At 43.5% G+C, this 17031-nt stretch overlaps 1 protein-coding gene across 8 annotated transcripts in view; it reads left to right on the forward strand.

Moving 5' to 3' along the window:
* Nucleotides 1–17031, forward strand: part of TTBK1 (tau tubulin kinase 1) — a 131700-nt gene that overhangs the window by 82847 nt on the left and 31822 nt on the right. For all 8 annotated transcript variants that reach the window (XM_080408898.1, XM_080408899.1, XM_080408897.1 and 5 more), the window contains 4 exons: nt 3331–3485; nt 4435–4654; nt 8299–8474; nt 11214–11772. In XM_080408898.1, coding sequence (XP_080265024.1) covers nt 3331–3485; nt 4435–4654; nt 8299–8474; nt 11214–11772 — 1110 coding nt within the window. The remainder of the gene's footprint in view (nt 1–3330; nt 3486–4434; nt 4655–8298; nt 8475–11213; nt 11773–17031) is intronic.

The following is a 17031-nucleotide window of genomic DNA, read 5'->3' on the forward strand; positions in this document are numbered from 1 at the left end:
TTAACCCAGCTTCATTCCTCTACACCAGCAGTGTAATAGAAATGGTTATTCCCTTCTGTTAGGCACTTATTAAATCACATCAGGAAAGCTGCATCTAGTACAAGAAAGACATACAAACTGGAGTGAGTCCAGTGGAAGGCCACCAAGATGACTGGGAGCCAGAGCACATGGCATAAGGGGAGGGGCTGAGAGAAGTGGGTTTCTTTGACCTTAAGAAGGGAAGGATCAAAGGGGATCCTAGTTTTGCCTTCTGCTACCTGTAAGGCAGACTGAGCTAGACCCTTCTGAGGGGCACAGTGAAAGGATGAGATGCAATTGATGCAATCCACAACAAAGGAAACTGCAATTAGCTATACTGGGAAAAGTTATCACCAGGAGGATGTCAAGCAGTAGTGGGATCTTCCCATCCTTGGAGATAGTCAGGGCATGCCCTTCACAGGGCATTGAGCAAGCTGATCTGACTTTGAAACTGGATCTGACTTGAAGGTAAGCCCTGCTTTGAGTAGGGGGTGAGCTAGGTCATTGCCTGAGTTCCCTTGCAACTTAAAGATCTTTTGAGTTCCAGCCTTCTGCATCTGTAGCACCTCCTGCCAAGGCTCTTGCTGTACTCCTTATCTGACATCCTGTGTAAGTGAGGGATGTCTTGTCATCTTCCTCCTGGCTCTGCCAAGTTAGCTGTGCTTGGGCCCAGCAGAAGGAAACTCAGCATGGGAGGCTTACAGTGACTGTGGAAACTCTTCTGGTCCCTAGTAATACTGTGTCTCAGGCAGAGGATCCCCAGACAGGATCCAGTAAGTCTTTGCGTGACTTCTGAGAGCAATGGTTGGTGATGGGACCATGGTGCAGTTTCCCACTCCAATTTCCTCCTTTAAAAACTTTGACCTTTCATCAGAAGTATCAAGGGTTCAGAGAAGACTGAGAAAGCTCAGTAAGACCATGGAACAGCTTGAGAATAATGGCAGCTGAGGACACTTCAGCCTGCAAAAAAAGACCTTACGGGGAATACAATAGATGTCTGTAAAATCCCGAATGGCCTGCAATGTCAAATGCAAGCATTACAGAAATTATAGAAGAAGGTAAAAGTCGTTTTGACTGAGTGGGTCCTTGACGGCATGAAGGAATGCTAAGAATAAGACAGCTGAACTTCTAATTTTAGCAGGTGGTTTCTTACTTCAGACTGCTTCAGAATCAAAGGAATGGAAGGTGGCAGAAGCAGTACTAATTTTTAAATGGCTTCAGAAGATACCAGTTTCTGACACACATGTATACATCACAAAGAATCAGAAACCATGATAAAGATTGGAATTAGTGGACAGGTGGATGAGGATGATCTAATGAGCAGAAGTCCGTATCGCTTTTGTAAGGGCATGAGTCTACAAATGTAAGGAGGCTTTGGGGATGTGGGGGTATTCATTTCTAGAAGACATTTGACAGCAATCCTTGCCAAAGTAGCAGTCAGAAAGCAAATATAATCCTAAGAGTAATTAGAGTAGTATTAAAGGGTAAACAAAATATCCTTATACTATCATGTAAATCTGTACAAAGCATACTCTTACAGACGTGTGTGTAGTTCCATTCTTGCATCTCAAAAAGGATATCTTGAAATCTGAGAAGTTGTCAGGAAGGGTGACAAGGGGGCTAGAGATAGATTCACTTCCAGATACAGAAAGACTAATTGGACTAGGACAGTACACTCTGAGAAAAAGAGGATTGGCATGTACATGACATCTTTAAAATCAAAGGCAGAATGGCAAGAAGGGAATGTTTTCTGCTTCTTCTGATATGAAAATGAGCTGCCAAGTGGAATTAGCAGGTGACAGGTTTGTACGAACAAAGATTATTCACATAATTTGGTACATTCTTTGCCATAAGATATGTGTAGTCCAAAAGCTTATGTATTCAATGTAATCAGGCAGATTAATGAGAAAATATCCATCTAAGGTTACTAAATACCAGAAATACATTTACTAAAAGCAAGACTGTGACCCTTTAGTTACTCCTGTTCAGTTTTGAGCAAGAAATTCCCTGCCAACAGCAGCAGCACGATATGTTTCCATCAGAGGTGAAAGGGGGCATGGTGACATGAGGCTAACAAGCAGAAACACAATACTATCGTATTAAATTGTCACAACAGTAAATTCCCTTTCAAGTCAAAGAAGCTGCTACCACTGCCACGTCATGTCCACTCTGGAGAGGTTTTACCTGTTCCTTGGTCTGACCAACAGTCAGCTCTGGGGATTCTTTTCATCAATCATAGTGCCACTGCAGTAGTGGAGCACCAAATTCTAGGATTCTAGGTCACAAAAAAGGAGGAGAAAGATGGCTTAACTGAAAGTTGCAAATAGGCATTTTACTGCAGTTTGGTGGTAGGTAGTAGGAAATGGCAGGTGCGCCAGCCTTCTGATCATGCTGATAAACAGATCTAGGACATAAATGCAAACAAATAGGGCGTTTGTTCATGGTAATTTTGAGTCATAACTTAGTGCTAATTCTATGCCATAAGCCAAATGTATCTGTCACTATATTCTTTCTTCATACAAACTTTAGGCTGAATCCTCTCAGATCTGCATTGTTTAGCTGAATAATTTTATTAGAAATACAGGACCTCACACATGGCTGTGTTGGCCTACAGCATCCATCTTCCCTTTGACAGCAGAACATCAGATTTCCCTGGGTAACGCATTGATGCACAGAGCACTGTTGCCAGTAGTTTCATTCTTCCCTGAAGAATATCTGTTCTTAAAAAGCAACAAGCATAAACCACATCAGCATGAGCATTTGTACCTGCTGTCTTCTAAAGAAAAATGTATCATCCCTTTTACAGTTTTATTTTCTTCCACAGCCAAATGTGGCAGGCCACGTTGTGGATAAGCATATCATAGGGCTCCTGACCAAGCTGTGTTGGAGCCAGACACTGCAGCGAGTCTCCATCCTAGGACCATGTTTTCCTGTTGTGTTTACGTCTTCTGGCAGCCCTTGAAATCTACATATCAAATGTACTATTCTGTATATGTCTAATCCACAGGAAAGCTGAGCTGAAGTTAAGGCTTTAGAGTTAGAGTAACAAGCCAACTGCAAGATTTCATCATATCAGTGTCAAAATGCTGCATGCACTTCTTTTGTAGATTTAAAGAAATTTCCATTACCAAGCCAAACCCAGCCTGAGAAACAACTGATACCATTTTGTAACGTTTGCTCCCATTTCTTGGTACCTTTCATAGGCAAGATGGAGGTTGTAAGCTACGCTTGGTCCTCATGCTCATACTTCAGATTTTCTGTGAGAGCTACCCTCAGCTATTAACGTAAGTTGTTTTTGTAAATTTATTCCAGCTAATCATGTCCGTTTTCGAGAACAGCATGAAAGAAAGAGGCATCACTGAAAATGAAGCCTTTGACTGGGAGAAGGCTGGTACAGACATCCTGTTGTCCACTAGTACCTCTACTCCACCACAGCAAAACACCAGGCAGACAGCAGCCATGTTTGGGTGAGTATTGCAGGTGCGCCAGTCAGAATATGGACATCCTCAATAACAAGTTCATTTTGGAAAGATTTCAAGGCATTATGATCCTGGGAAGTTGGAGCTGCACGGCAGCTACTACTTGATTTGACTTTATAGGTATTACTGTGTGTCTGAGGCGATGGAACCCGGTTTTAGAACCTTGCTACTGTCCTGTAAACACATTTTCTGCTAGGCATGAGTGTGTGGGTTGGACTCACGTTGAGGGGTGTCTGGAGACTTTCAGCCAGGATTGATGGAGGCCATATGCTTGTATATTTTGCATATTATATGGCACACATGGCTGGAGCTTCTGTGAGAGTGCCTGCTGTGAGGCAGTTGTTGCCTTGCTGTGGGGTGGGTTTGTGATTGGTAGTGAGGTGAATCCAGCAGAACGCACGCACTGGTCACACCTCAAACACCAGTCCCTTGACCTTTACAGGGTGTTGTGTGTGCTGGTGCAAAGGTACGCAGAGCTTGGTGCTCAGAGATGGAAATGAGTCCAAACAAAAATTGATAAAGCTTAGTTCACTGGTCTGTCTTGGTGCTTTTGAAGGGGTTGGCATTAAGGGATAACTAATTCTTAGTAATATTATAGAAAAGCTGTAAGGCCTATTAAGCCTTATTTGCTCATGTGAAGAGGGAAAGTTTCTTCTTAGCTAAATACTGTGTAATAGGTGCTTCTGAAGAAGTTTGCAGCTTGCGTATCAAGGGCCCCAAGATGCTTTCATGGATCCATCCCACTGTCTTTGTGACTATATGTTAGGTGGAATCCTCCCATTCTGTTTCAGGATGTCATATCTGGGATAATGCTGGACCGCCTGTTTTTTCAACGTGGTAATACCCTAAAAGCTGCAAAGAAATTTCTGTGGGGCAGTGTAATAGGCCTCCTTCTTTAAGTACTAATAATTTAACTTTCTTCTTGTCTTTTCCATAGGGTGGTTAATGTCACTCCAGTACCTGGGGACTTACTTCGTGAGAACACTGAGGATGTCCTACAGGGTGAACATCTGAGTGATCAAGAGAATGCTCCCCCCATCCTGTCAGGCCGGCCAGCGGAAGGTCTCGGTCAGGCTCCAAACACGGCTTTCAATGAGGCTGAAGTTTGGGAAGAGACAGATGTGAATCGCAACAAACTCAGGATCAGCATCAGCAAAGTAAAGAACATTTATTTATCTCCTGTGGCTGTTGGATTTAGGGTAATGGATTCATAGACTGCTAGAAGCCATTCAGATCTACTTGTGTAGCATCCTACATAGCGCAGACCAAAAAGCACTGGAATTTCCCTATGGTAATGGGAAATTGCAAACAGTTTTTTTACAGAGTAAAAGCCATTGGGATTAATTTGGATCTTTATGCAAATGACATTTTGGGGGCCAATAATGCTAGAGTAAATCTTTTGTACAATCATACTGTTATCTAGGACCTTGATACTTCAAGCAATGGAATTCTAGTCCTTGCATAGCTGAAACAATATCAGAAATGTCCCAGGTTTGGAAATTGTACACCAAAATTTTATTGTGTCCTAACGTCTTGGGTAAATAAATTTCTTCAGAGATGTCTTCATAAGCTGTATTTTTCCACATGTTGAATTATCATTGATTTTTCTCTTCCAGTTCTTAACTTTCCTTTCTAAGGGTAGCACAATCTATAAAGAGCATCTACTAATGGTTTCACCCCTATGAAGAATGAGAGAAGCTATCACTTAATATTGTCATATTTCTGCATTCCAAGATCATATTAGATTTTTTAGCTTGCATGAAGTGTGTACTTCTGTTGGTGTTCCTCATAATCCCTAAGCTGTTTCTCAGTCCTTTCTTGTAAATATTACCTAATTTCTTGGAGGCATCCCCACTGAATGGTGATTCCATAGAAAATGTTAAGTATGAGAATCTATCAGTTATTTATTAGATCCACTTAGATATTGTGACTAAATTAGTATTTGTTGTGTTGATCTCAAGTCTTGTTTAAAAATCAGAATGTCACCTGGCGTGACATCAGATACATGATACAGATAAAAAATCTGTTAGCAGAGAAACCTTCATCAAACAGACTTAAAATATTATCAGGGCATATCGGATTCACTTCACAAACTTGTCTTTAATGGACATTTGTGGACTAGCCTGTTAAATCTGCCGGTCTTCTGGGTCTGACCAGAGTTCACTTCAGTCTATACTGGCACAAAGTTAGTCCTTTCAGCCTTATAGGTATCTCCACTATTCTTAGTCTTATTAGAAAACATTATTCATAGACAAGAAATAATCTCATCTAACTTGCTTAAAATTCACTGGTGCAGGTCATTTGGATCAATGTGTTATCTGTATGGAACGTTGCCAGCAGCATTCCCCAATACGGAAAGTTGTAAACCAAGTTCAAATCACTTCCTCGTGTCCCACTGGTAAACTGTCTGCGTTCCCAGAAGTTCTCATTTAAAGGCACATGAAATAAGAAAAGCCTGGTAGAGTGGAACAGTTCTGTTTCTACAAAGTACAAGGAAAAAAAGAGTATTACAGAAAAATCCTGGTAACTCCTATGTGTTTTTCTGTTCCTTTGAACCACCAGGTGACTCGATGCTCTTCAGTCATACTGAGATGTGCACAAGGGACTGTAAATGTCCTTTCTGGCTCTTAGTTGTACATCATGTCTTAGGTACTCAGTGCTGTTATTCACAAGCCCTGTCATATAACAGCAGTTAGAGGCAGGAGAGGTTTCTGCAAGATCCACAGCATGACCAGGTGACTCTCCTGCCAAGGGATATGCTGTTTCTTGTCAGTTTACTGGCAAAGGAGCTCAGGGAGTTAGCATGGCAATGCGCACTTCAGTCCTGACAAGCTCTGTAGCTACACAGCAGTCTATGAAATAGAGCCCAGGGCATCACGCTCTCCAAAGCCAAAGAAGTCTGTCCTTTCTCTCTGTGAGGGTTGTTATCTTTAGTCTGACTCTTGCCTGTCCTTTCATTCTGCTAGGCTTATTATCTTTAGTCTGACTGTTCTCTGAGAGAGAATCAGTTTTTAAGTCACAGTCACCACATGGAGAAAAAAAGGAGGCTGCGGATTTGATATGTAAGGGCATAGCTTCACCTCTGCTTGTAATCTCAGGCATCTCTTGTGTCTTTCAGAACTGCGGGGGCAGCAGCACCCTTCTGCTAGTCACAGCTTCACTATCCTTCATCTTCCAGTCTTGTAGCACTAGAAGGACTCTGGCTCTCCCCGTCTTGCTCTTTGTATTTAGGTGATGCGTAGATCTTGCCTTTTTTTTTCTCTCCAATACCTAAGGTCATCCTTATTTCTCTGTTTACACAGTTCAGATCTCCTTCTGTCCCACTTCTCCCATTTCGATGCTAAGGACAGTTTACTTGACTAATGTCACTGTCCTCTCTAAATCCTTCTTCTGGTTCTCCTTCCTCTGCTGGATCAAAGTTCTAATTCTGTGTTTTTTCAGAAGCCTCTTCCTGCTCTCCTACACACTCCCCCAGTTCTCTGCTCTTGAACCTTACCAAGCTGCCTGTTACCCTATGGTTACATCAGCACTTTGCTCCTTTCACAAACATATTCAGCCTTCCTTTGTCACTAAACTTCTCCTGGTTTGAATGGATTATAGATTAAATCATTATCTACTGTGCTTTCATTGTAATGCTGGAAATTTCTCCTCCACTCTCCCTAGCTGCAAAGGCTCCTTACTTATGCATCCCAAACCCTGCCTAGACAGTTTAGATCTGCTAATTTATGGACACTGACTGACTTGCCATATACACAGTACATGCACAAAGGCAGCTGTCTTGATCAGCAGCATTTTACTGAGAATCCTGCTCACATTCAGAGCCTCTGGCATTAACAGAGAGCAAGTGAATGTAGGGCATGCTGCAAAGAAGGGTGAACACTCTCCGTGCTAGGAACTGGCACTGGCACCTCAATGCACATTCCCACACAGAGGCGGTGTGTAGCAGCTGACATTGCATGGCTGGCAGCACAACAGGGCTGAAAGCAAATCCTAGACTGCTGCTGTAGTCCTTGGACCATTCTGCCTCTATACTTTTGTCTAAGCAGGTCTTCTCTTCCAAGGGGAAGCAGCACAGTGGAAGGCAGAAGGCAGCTGTGTTACAGGCACCTACTTTTGCTCTTTTGTCTGCTGCTAAATGTAAAAAACCAAAAAATCCCACACAAGTTCACTGAGGCCATTTGAAAACAGAAAATATGTACTGGTAAAGTATGAACACTCAATGCTCACAAGTGTCCACAGGCATGTTCAGGTCCCTGGGTGACCTTGGATCTGTGGAAAGCTCTTACAGACGTTGCAATTGAGTATATGTCCTTGGGGACTTATTTAGAGGACCAAGATTTTAAAAACCAAAAAAATGCCAGACCATCTTGGGAATTAGGATAGCTTAGTCATATCAAGTTCATCAGAAGTAAAAGTATATATACTACAATATAATGCACGGGCTTTGCACAGACAAATATTGACAAACAAGGGCTCTTAGACATCTTGGATAAGCAGTTAGGGTTTGTGTATGTAGGTTAGCCCATGATAACTCCTTTGGATCAACTATTCAGGGTAATTGCAATGCAAAGGCCACCTTGTAAAGGTGTGTGCATATTTGAATTGATTTAAAATCTATACTTTGTTTTAACACTAGAGAATTGCCAGGGCATATAGGCCCTTGCATTCATTCAAACGTTGCATGTGTAAATTGTGAAAATGCAGCTGAAACTGTATCCTGGGAGAAAGCACAGGACAGTGAAGGATGGGAAATCAGCATCTTTGGTCAGATTTTGAGGTTCTCTGTGTTTACACCCTACAGACTCAGTGCATGGTGGAAGAGGAGCAGAGAAATGGCGTCTGCCCCAGTTCCCCTGTCCGAGTGCCTCCAGAGTCCCCTACTGCACAAGTGCGCTCCCTAAGATACCGCCGTGTGAACAGCCCTGAGTCAGAACGCCTCTCCACAGCTGATGGCAAAGCAGATCTACATGAAAGAAGGTTTGCTCACCCTCTGTAGTCTCCTGCTGCTTTTAGCAGTGTCTTGAGGATTGACTGTTGAGACCAACGTAATCATTAGATTAGCAAGCACTGGAAGTTCATTCCTGGGTGGAGGTGTTCATGGGCTTTATGATCTTTCTGATGAGACACTCATGTCTGTTAATAAAGAGAGTAAGTGGGAATGAATCTCATCCTGTCCCTGGATGGGCTGAACTCCACAGACAGAAGGATGGATATTTGTCAGAGGGAAGTCAAAGCATCAAATCAGAGATAATGTAAACAGTCAAAAAGCTTTTGGCTGGCCTGAGGTGGGAGGGAAGAATGGATCTTTTTAGTGTACATACAGGGATGCATGTATTCTGGGAGCTAGCTGGTAGATCCTGATCTCGTGGGTTTCATTGTTTCATTATTTTTCATTAATAGTAATAATAGTATTCCGTTTTCAGCATATAGCATTGCACTTGTTTGCATGTGAGAAGTACACATTACACCATGATTTTGAGGGTAATAGGAATACCTTCTCTCAGATCCACAGCAAAGAAATAAACAAAACCCCCAGAATTATAAAAATAATGAAAAGAAACTTTTTAAACTATTGTGTGCTGTAGAACACATTACCAGACATAAGTCCTTGGTGCTGGTAACCTCCTTCACATCCTTTGTTACTCTGCCATCCTTTTCCCATTGCAAGTCAGGGCATGGACTGTGGCTCTAGGATGTTCTGGTGGGGTGGCTTCTCTGAAAGAGGTGGAGGAGAGACAAGCCACCTTCTCAGAGAAAATCTGACAGACTTCAGCCAAGCAGAACAGTCACAAAGACGGTAGCTGGAAATGAAGGAGGGTCAGAAAGAGCTAGAGAGAGGATGATCCCCTAACACTACCCCCAGTTTGTTAGGTACTGGTTTATTCTGGGTGACTGAGGGAAGCTTTAATGCTGAAAAGCTGCAATTCAGGAAAGATTGATTGTGTTGCTATTAATAATTTAGAGTTTGAATAACAAATCTTGGGTCTTGCTACATCTTCTTTTTCTTGCCCAGAAGAAAGGGTCTTTAAAGTAGGAAGGAGAAAAAAACCCCGCATTTATAACAGTCAGCAACATTAGTCCTGTATGTTCATTAAATGCTTTTAACTTCTTCCTTTATTTCTCCCGCTCTTTTTGTCTACTCGGCATCATGCTAACTTAGTATAGAAAATGGGTATCATCCAAAGGTGTCTCTTTCTCCTGCCTTCTTCCTTCAGCTCCTGTTTTTAAAATCAAGATCTTCTTTTCATCTTCCAAGCAGCCTGCACCAAATATGGTGCAAAAACAATCCCCCTCTGGCACACAGTCTTCTCTTTATTCTGTTTTTGTCTTTTCACAACGTAGACCTGACTCCCAGCACCGGGAAATTCTTCTGGCTTTCTGGAGTAAAATCTTTTACTCCAGGTGTCTCTCCTCTGCTGGGGAATGGATGAAGGCATTGACTAAATCCTTTTAGCAACAGCTTTTTAAAATCCAGTTGCTCTTCACACACAGAGTGTAGACCATTTTTAACTCTTACTTTGCATACTTAGTGTTCCCTATTCACAATAATAAGTTTTTAAGACTTTGACTAATACAGGCTTGCTTCTTTCAGATCCATCAGATGGCTTTTGCTGAGATCTTTGTTCTCTACATCAAACTTTGGTTCACCTCTTTCTCTAATTCCCCTTTCTTCACCAAATTTTTTTCGATTTTGCTTGTAATTCGTTCCATCTCAGCTCTGACCTTCCACTGTGTTAAAGATACCTAGTATTGCTTAGCAGCCCTCACCTGATGGTCAGTCATTTCTCTTTCTCCTCATGCATTCTCACACATGGAAGGCTTTTCCCAGAAGAGTCTGCAAGGCTCCTGTATGCTCCTTGTCGAAATCCTTTTGTAAAACACACTGCAGCTGTCTTTCACTGGGCAGCAGACACTCTGGCTTTGTGCAGCAAGCTGCTAGCCTCGGTGGTAGACAGAGAAGCAAAGGAAGCAGCAGGTGCAGGCCAAATGAGAAGCATGGATCATAACACTGTGGAGCAGAAAAACAGAATTGCCACAGGATTTTCCAGCTGAGTTGCTGCCAGGGCTGTTGGGGCACAGGGAGCTTCCAGGGCATCTTTGAAAGGTGTTGCTGCACGGCTGCAGAAGCTGCTGCTATTTAGACTGTGAGCCACTGAACATTATACCACCCTTTGTAAAAGAGTGCTTGCCATATTTCCTTCCAGTTCTTCCAAAGTATTTTGAGGTCATCTATGCACAGTGGGATCAATGGTTCTTGCTGTCTTTGAAGAACTCATGTGGTCACCTTAGAGGCCTCAGTGGCCACCATAGAGATAGCACAGTGCAGCTGAAAAGGTTATAGAAGCCCAGCAGAGATGCTGTTAAATCAAACAGTAGATTTAGGATTTAGGGGTGGTTTGGGTTGGTGCTCCCCCCTCCCCTGCCAAAGCAGTAGAACTTACCAAAGAGGAAAGAATATATTGGTGTTGTTGGGGGAAACTGGTTACCATCCTGTCATCAAGGAAGGACTGACTGTCATACTGAAGCACTTTAGGGGGAATATCTTCATGCCATTGTAGATTCTAAAGAAGTATTTTTCCTTAAGCCTATCTTTCTGATGTGTACCAAGAAATGTGTGAGAAGGACTATACGTGTTTTCTCTCACATCTTATGATCCCTAACTTTAGCCACAAACAAACCTCATGTATTTTTAATGGCTTCCTGTTCTGTCTTTAGATCTCGAATGGATTTACCTGGCTCTCCGTCACGGCTTGTATGCTCCTCCCAGCCAGCCCAGATGCTGTCCATCGATACCGCCCAGGCTGACCGGCAGGCAAGTGGTAGGATGGATGTATCTGCTTCAGTGGAACATGAAGCCCTCAGCAATGCTTTCCGCTCAGTGCCACTTGCAGAGGAGGAGGACTTTGATAGCAAGGAATGGGTTATCATTGATAAGGAGACAGAGCTGAAGGACTTTCACCCAGGTGCTGAGCCAAGCACCTCTGGAACCACGGATGAGGAGCCTGAGGAACTAAGACCTATTGAAGAGGGTGAGGAGAGAAGGCGCTTGGGGACAGATGCTGCAGTCAGGCCGAAGACGCATGATGGGCGAAGTCGGGGTATGCAGCCTGTGACTGAGGAGGACAGTTCCCACAGACACGAAGGACCTTCTCAAACAGTATCTGACAGTAAACATGAACAACAGACAGGAAGTCCGGCCCACTCCCCCCTACATTCAGCACCAGCTATCCGACAAAGGAGACGAGAATCTGAACCTACTGGTCCTCAGAGACAGGTAAGATCCCTGGGTCTGTACCTTGTTGCCTAGGTTAGCATCACCTTAGGGAACCTCAGCTGTGCTGGAGAAGTCTGTGATTCCAAGCATGGATGCTCTTGCAAAACTCCTCCTGACAGTGCTTGCAACTGTTGTGAACACCTTAGAACTGCTCCCTATATCTAGTAACATTGTCCCCTACTAAGGACACACTGTTACCAAGATCTTTCAGTTATTTTGGCACAGGGGTAAGAGGGGAGCACAGTTGTGGTTGTGGGTGTCTTTTAATCAGTCTCTTATTGCTCTCCCACAGTGTTTTGTTAATGACCACTTAGTTGTATGAAGGTGTCACTAGCAAATCTTCTCCACAAAGTTTCTCAGCAGCAACAGCAGTGTATGGCAACAGAATGCTCTCTAATCTAACCATACATCAGCACTGGGAAGGCCTGCAGCAATGAAAATCATAAAGTAACTCCCTGAAATTAAACTTTCTTCTAAATACCTAATAAAAACCTCAGAGTAACCAGCAATCAGATCCTGTCAACCTTACTTTAGTGACTGGTATTGTTGCTACCAGGTGTTTACTCATAGAAAAGTCCTTTACCTACTGTGTTTTTTCCAGATAGTTGTAGAGGTCTGTTTTTCTTTCAGTCTGCTTTTTTTCTGTGGTACTCTGAAGGTATAAAGAAGATCAGTTTTTAGTGGGAAGTAATTTATTAGATTAGCTGGAAAAACATGATGTATTGTTAGGCTCAGAGTTCCTCTGTCATATCTAATCTTCATTTCTCAGACATTCAGAAGAAGGCTGTCCCAGAGTGTTCATGCAAGAGACAATAAAATTGTTCTCCTGAGGGCTTTTTGTATTTGTATGTTAACGAGAATCTCATACATGTGGGATCCAAAAGTGCAGGGAAGAGCAGCAAAGAGCAGGCAAGTCTCAGGGTCAGGTACACGGTGATACCTTTCCTAGGGCAGGCGTTCATGCAGTCTGCTCTGGAAGACCATTAACTCCACCTCCCATTCCCTCTTGAGCATATTTTCTAAGGGAGTGTTCACTGAACTGGAGCATGTTAAAAGAACATTCTTCTGTTCAGGCCTTGCCCAGATTCTTCTCTTGTGTGGCTTTCAAAGAGGTACAAGAAAAAAAGGACTGTTAGTTTTGGCAACAAAAATGAATGACACAAGAAATAACGTAAAGAGAATCAAACCAAATCCTTGCCTGCCAGGCGAGGTGTTCCTTGATAGGGTGCGTGAGGCTACAGCATTTAAAGGAAGGACAGAAATACTGACAGCAGGCACAAGTAGGACAGTCCGCTGAGCATGGAGTAATAGCAGTACGTGCTTGTCATGGAGTCTGTGTCCAGTTGTAAGGGTCCACGTGGAGGTGTTTGCTGTATAAAGGCAGTATGCCGAAGCCCTAGATATCTAGAGATTGTGTAGGCAAGATCGGCAGGTTTAGAAGGGTGTGTGTGTGTATTTGTTCTGTCTGTACACTTATTAGGCTGGTCAGTGCAAGATGTGCAAGATGTGATGAACATGGCAAGGGCTGGCTGGTAAGAACCAGCTGTGAGAACCAGCAGGGACACTTCATTGACATGTTTAGCAGAGCTAAGGAAGGCTGGAGGTGCCTTCTTGGCCATAGCACATAGTACTGCTGTGTGAAATGACTGGGGGAGTTGAGTGTGATGCAGTATGAAGGCTGCTTATCACTGCATAGTGATACTTAAAAAGCAGGCAACAAAAGTAAATTAATGGGATTGTGGGTGATAACTACTAATGTATTAGACAGCCTTGGTTCTCCAGCAGACCGCACATTTTTGGTCCCTGTGCTCTGAAATATCCTCTAGTTACTCCTGGGCCTAGCTTTGTACATATAGGCCAACACTAGACTTCTTTGGCTGGCTGTGATTCAGTTGTGCTTCTGTTGATGTTTGGAACCTTCAGTTGCCTCTATATTCACAGCTTTGCAGTGACATTCATATTTTTCCATTTGCTGTCACAAAAAGAACTGTTAACTCTCAAAGGAAAAATTACTTGGTGCCTAAAGGAAAGCAGAAGCCTGTTCTCCATAGGTACAGCAGAGATGGAGGGACTGTTGGTTGGGACACTAATAAGAATTTCACCGAGGATTTAACTAATGAGAACACTGAAGGCCTCACTGCCAGTGACAGGTGTTTCCTGTAGCTGAGGCTTGGGCTTCCTCTGGGTTGTATTGAAACTGTGATTAGACAGTGTGTGTGTGTGAGTAAATATTCCTTAACTTTTAATATGAACTGAGCCTTTAAGATAGGCAAAGATGTCACTAAATGTAGAACTGCCATGAATGAGATTATAGGGTTTGTTGTACCCATTTGGGACCTTGTTCTCATCTCCCAAAAACTGGTGATCATCCATTGGTGTCCATAGACTAGTAACTGAGAGCAAACGGGTAATCCCTGCTCTAATGGTTTCTTTTGTTCCTCCATTCTCTGTCTCCAATATATAAGCCATTATTTGTTAGTTTCTGGCAAAAAAAACCAGTATTGGAGAATCACAGCATGGTTGAGGTTGGAAGGGATCTCTGAAGATCATCTGATCCCACTATCTGCTCCAAGGTGGATCAACCAGAGCAGGTTGCTCAGGACAGTGTTCAATCAGAGTATCTCTGAGGATGGAGACTCCACAATCTCTCTGGGCAACCTCTTCCAGTGTTCAATTGCCTTTATTGTAAAAACCCTTTTTCTTATGTTTAAGTGGAATTTCCTGTATTTCAATCTCTGCGGATTTCTTCTTGTCCTTTCACGGGGCACCACTAAGAAGAGTCTGAATCCACCTTCTTTTTCCCATCAGGTATTTATAAGTGTTGATGAGAACACCCCCCTCCCCGATCCTTCTCTTCTCCAAACTAAACAGTCCCAGCTCTCACAGCCTTCCCTCAAATGAGAGGTGCTCCAGTCCCTTCATCATCCTTGTGACCCTTTGCTGGACCGTCTCCTGTATGTGCTTGTCTCCTTTGTACTGGGCAGACCAGAACTGGAACACAGCACTCCAGCCGCAGCCTCACCAGTGCTGAGTAGAGGGGGACGATCACCTTCCTCAGCCTGCTGGCAGCACTCCTCCTCATGCAGTCCAGGAGGCCATTAGCCCTTTTTTGCCACCAGGGCACCTTGCTGGCTTGTGTTCAGCTTAGTGTCCTCCAGGACCTCCAGGTACTTCTCTTGTCAAACTGCTTTCCAGACAGTTGGTGCCCAGCATGTACTGTTCCCCCCCAGGTGCAGGACTTTGCACTTCCCTGTGTTGAACTTCATGAAATTCCTTTTTGCCCATTTCACTGGCCTATCCAGGCACCTCTGAATATCAGCACAGCCTTCTGGTGTGTCAGCCACTCCTCCCAGTTTTGTATCATCTGTGAACCTGCTGAGGGTACACTCTGTCCCATGACCCAGGTGATTAATGAAGTTGTCAAACAGTAATGGCCCCGGTGTCAACCCCTGGCTACACCACTGGCGGCTGACCTCCAGCTGGACTTTGTTTCCCTAAGCACAATGCTTTGAACCCAGCAGCTCAGCCAGTTTTCAGTCCAACTCACTGTCTACTTATCTAGCCCATATTTCATCATTTTTTCTATGAGGATGTTACAGAAGACAGTGTCAAAACCCAAGGTAAACAACCTCCCACCCATTCGTCTCATCTCAGAAAGATATCAGGCTCTGCAGGCATGGTTTCCCCTTCATATATCCATGCTGACTGCTCTCAGTCACCTTCTTCTCCTTCTGGTTTCCAGGAGGATTTGCTCCATGCCCTTTCCAGGCTGACCACCAGCCTGTAGTTCCTGGAGTTCCCTAATTTAGAGCTCAGGTGTTTGTTCAAATACATGAATCTGTTGGCAGAAAGACACTGTAGTGCAAGTGTGAGGTGGGGGGGTGTCCTTACGAAAGTGCGTGGGTGTAAGAGGGAGCACGGTGTGAGCAGATGCTGCTGTGGAGCAAGTCAAGTACAGAGGAGGCTCTGAATAGCCTGGGGGAATTTCTGACACAAATATTCTGACATACTGGATATCTCCCAGTTTCAGCTGACAAGAAGGCAGCTGCAGTGGAGTGTAGACCTCATGGGAGGTGCTGGTATAGAGAGGGAGAACAGGTCTGTCATGAAATGATGTCTTGCCCAAGCCCTTCTCTCTGTGCACCACCCAGTGCAGCACCAAGCACCAAGAAAGCTGTTTAACAGAGCTCTTAGGTTTACTTTAATGTATGCATTTCAGGAATGTTCTAATAAATCCCTGCTTATTTTTATGCACTAAGGTTCAGATAAGGCTATAGTAATAGCTAAAAATGAGTGGAAAAAAAGATTGATGCTGCACTTTTGTATACATATTAATTCTGACATAGGATTGCTGTTATTGTTGGAAATCATTTATATCCACACCTAGCAATGTAATTTAAAAATCTGTCAAGGTCTTAAATATGCTGAGTAAATTCACTGACACTTGACAGAGATGGCAACTTACTGCTGCCTTCTGTGTTGGAAAGAAATACAAACATTCATGCATTTATGATTTTTAGCAATTACTTCTGACTGTAGGTGTGTGATCATAGGTATTTTTTGACTGTGAATCTCCCTTATCACTAGTGCAGTTGGCATTGTACAAAATATTCTGAGACTTGCCTGCCTAAAAAATGCCTGTCCAAATGATGTTGTACTGAAAAAACACAAGAAAAGTTAAGCAATAGTGGGAGCTCATATTAACTCTTCCTTACCTGTTCTTGGATGTATTCTGCAGAGTTCAGAGAGCATTTTGCTTACACTGTCTCTTACATTCCCATCTCCCAGAACCAAGAGTTTGTCTTTTAGAAAAGGTCTCAATGTAAAGAGGCAGTGGTGTATTTCCTCACCAATTTAGCTGTGTAGTTAGAATCACTCAGAAAATCTCCCTTGGTGCTATATGAGGCCACTTTTCTCCCACAGCCAGGAGAATGCCACAAATGAACTTAAAATTGTCCGTGTGTTGACCCTGAGAGGGCAGCAGCTGTGGAGCTTATGAGCCCTTCCCAGCCATACCCCACTGCTGGCATCTTTGCTGAGAGATCACTCAAGGGTGCTCAGTGTGAAGACCTGTGTTGATAACACTGTAGGTAAGACAGGAGGCAGTTGGAAGCACATTGCACAGGCTGCCTGGGCCAGCTTCACCTGGGAGTCCAACTTTACCTATAATCCCTTGTTTTCTGCTGTAAAAAACTGTGCTGAGACCCTCACTGAGCCAAGAAAATACTCTCTGTTCTGATGCTGAGCCTACGGGTGCCC

Source organism: Falco punctatus (genome assembly GCF_963210335.1).
Source record: "Falco punctatus genome assembly, chromosome: 12".
Lineage (NCBI taxonomy): Eukaryota > Metazoa > Chordata > Aves > Falconiformes > Falconidae > Falco > Falco punctatus.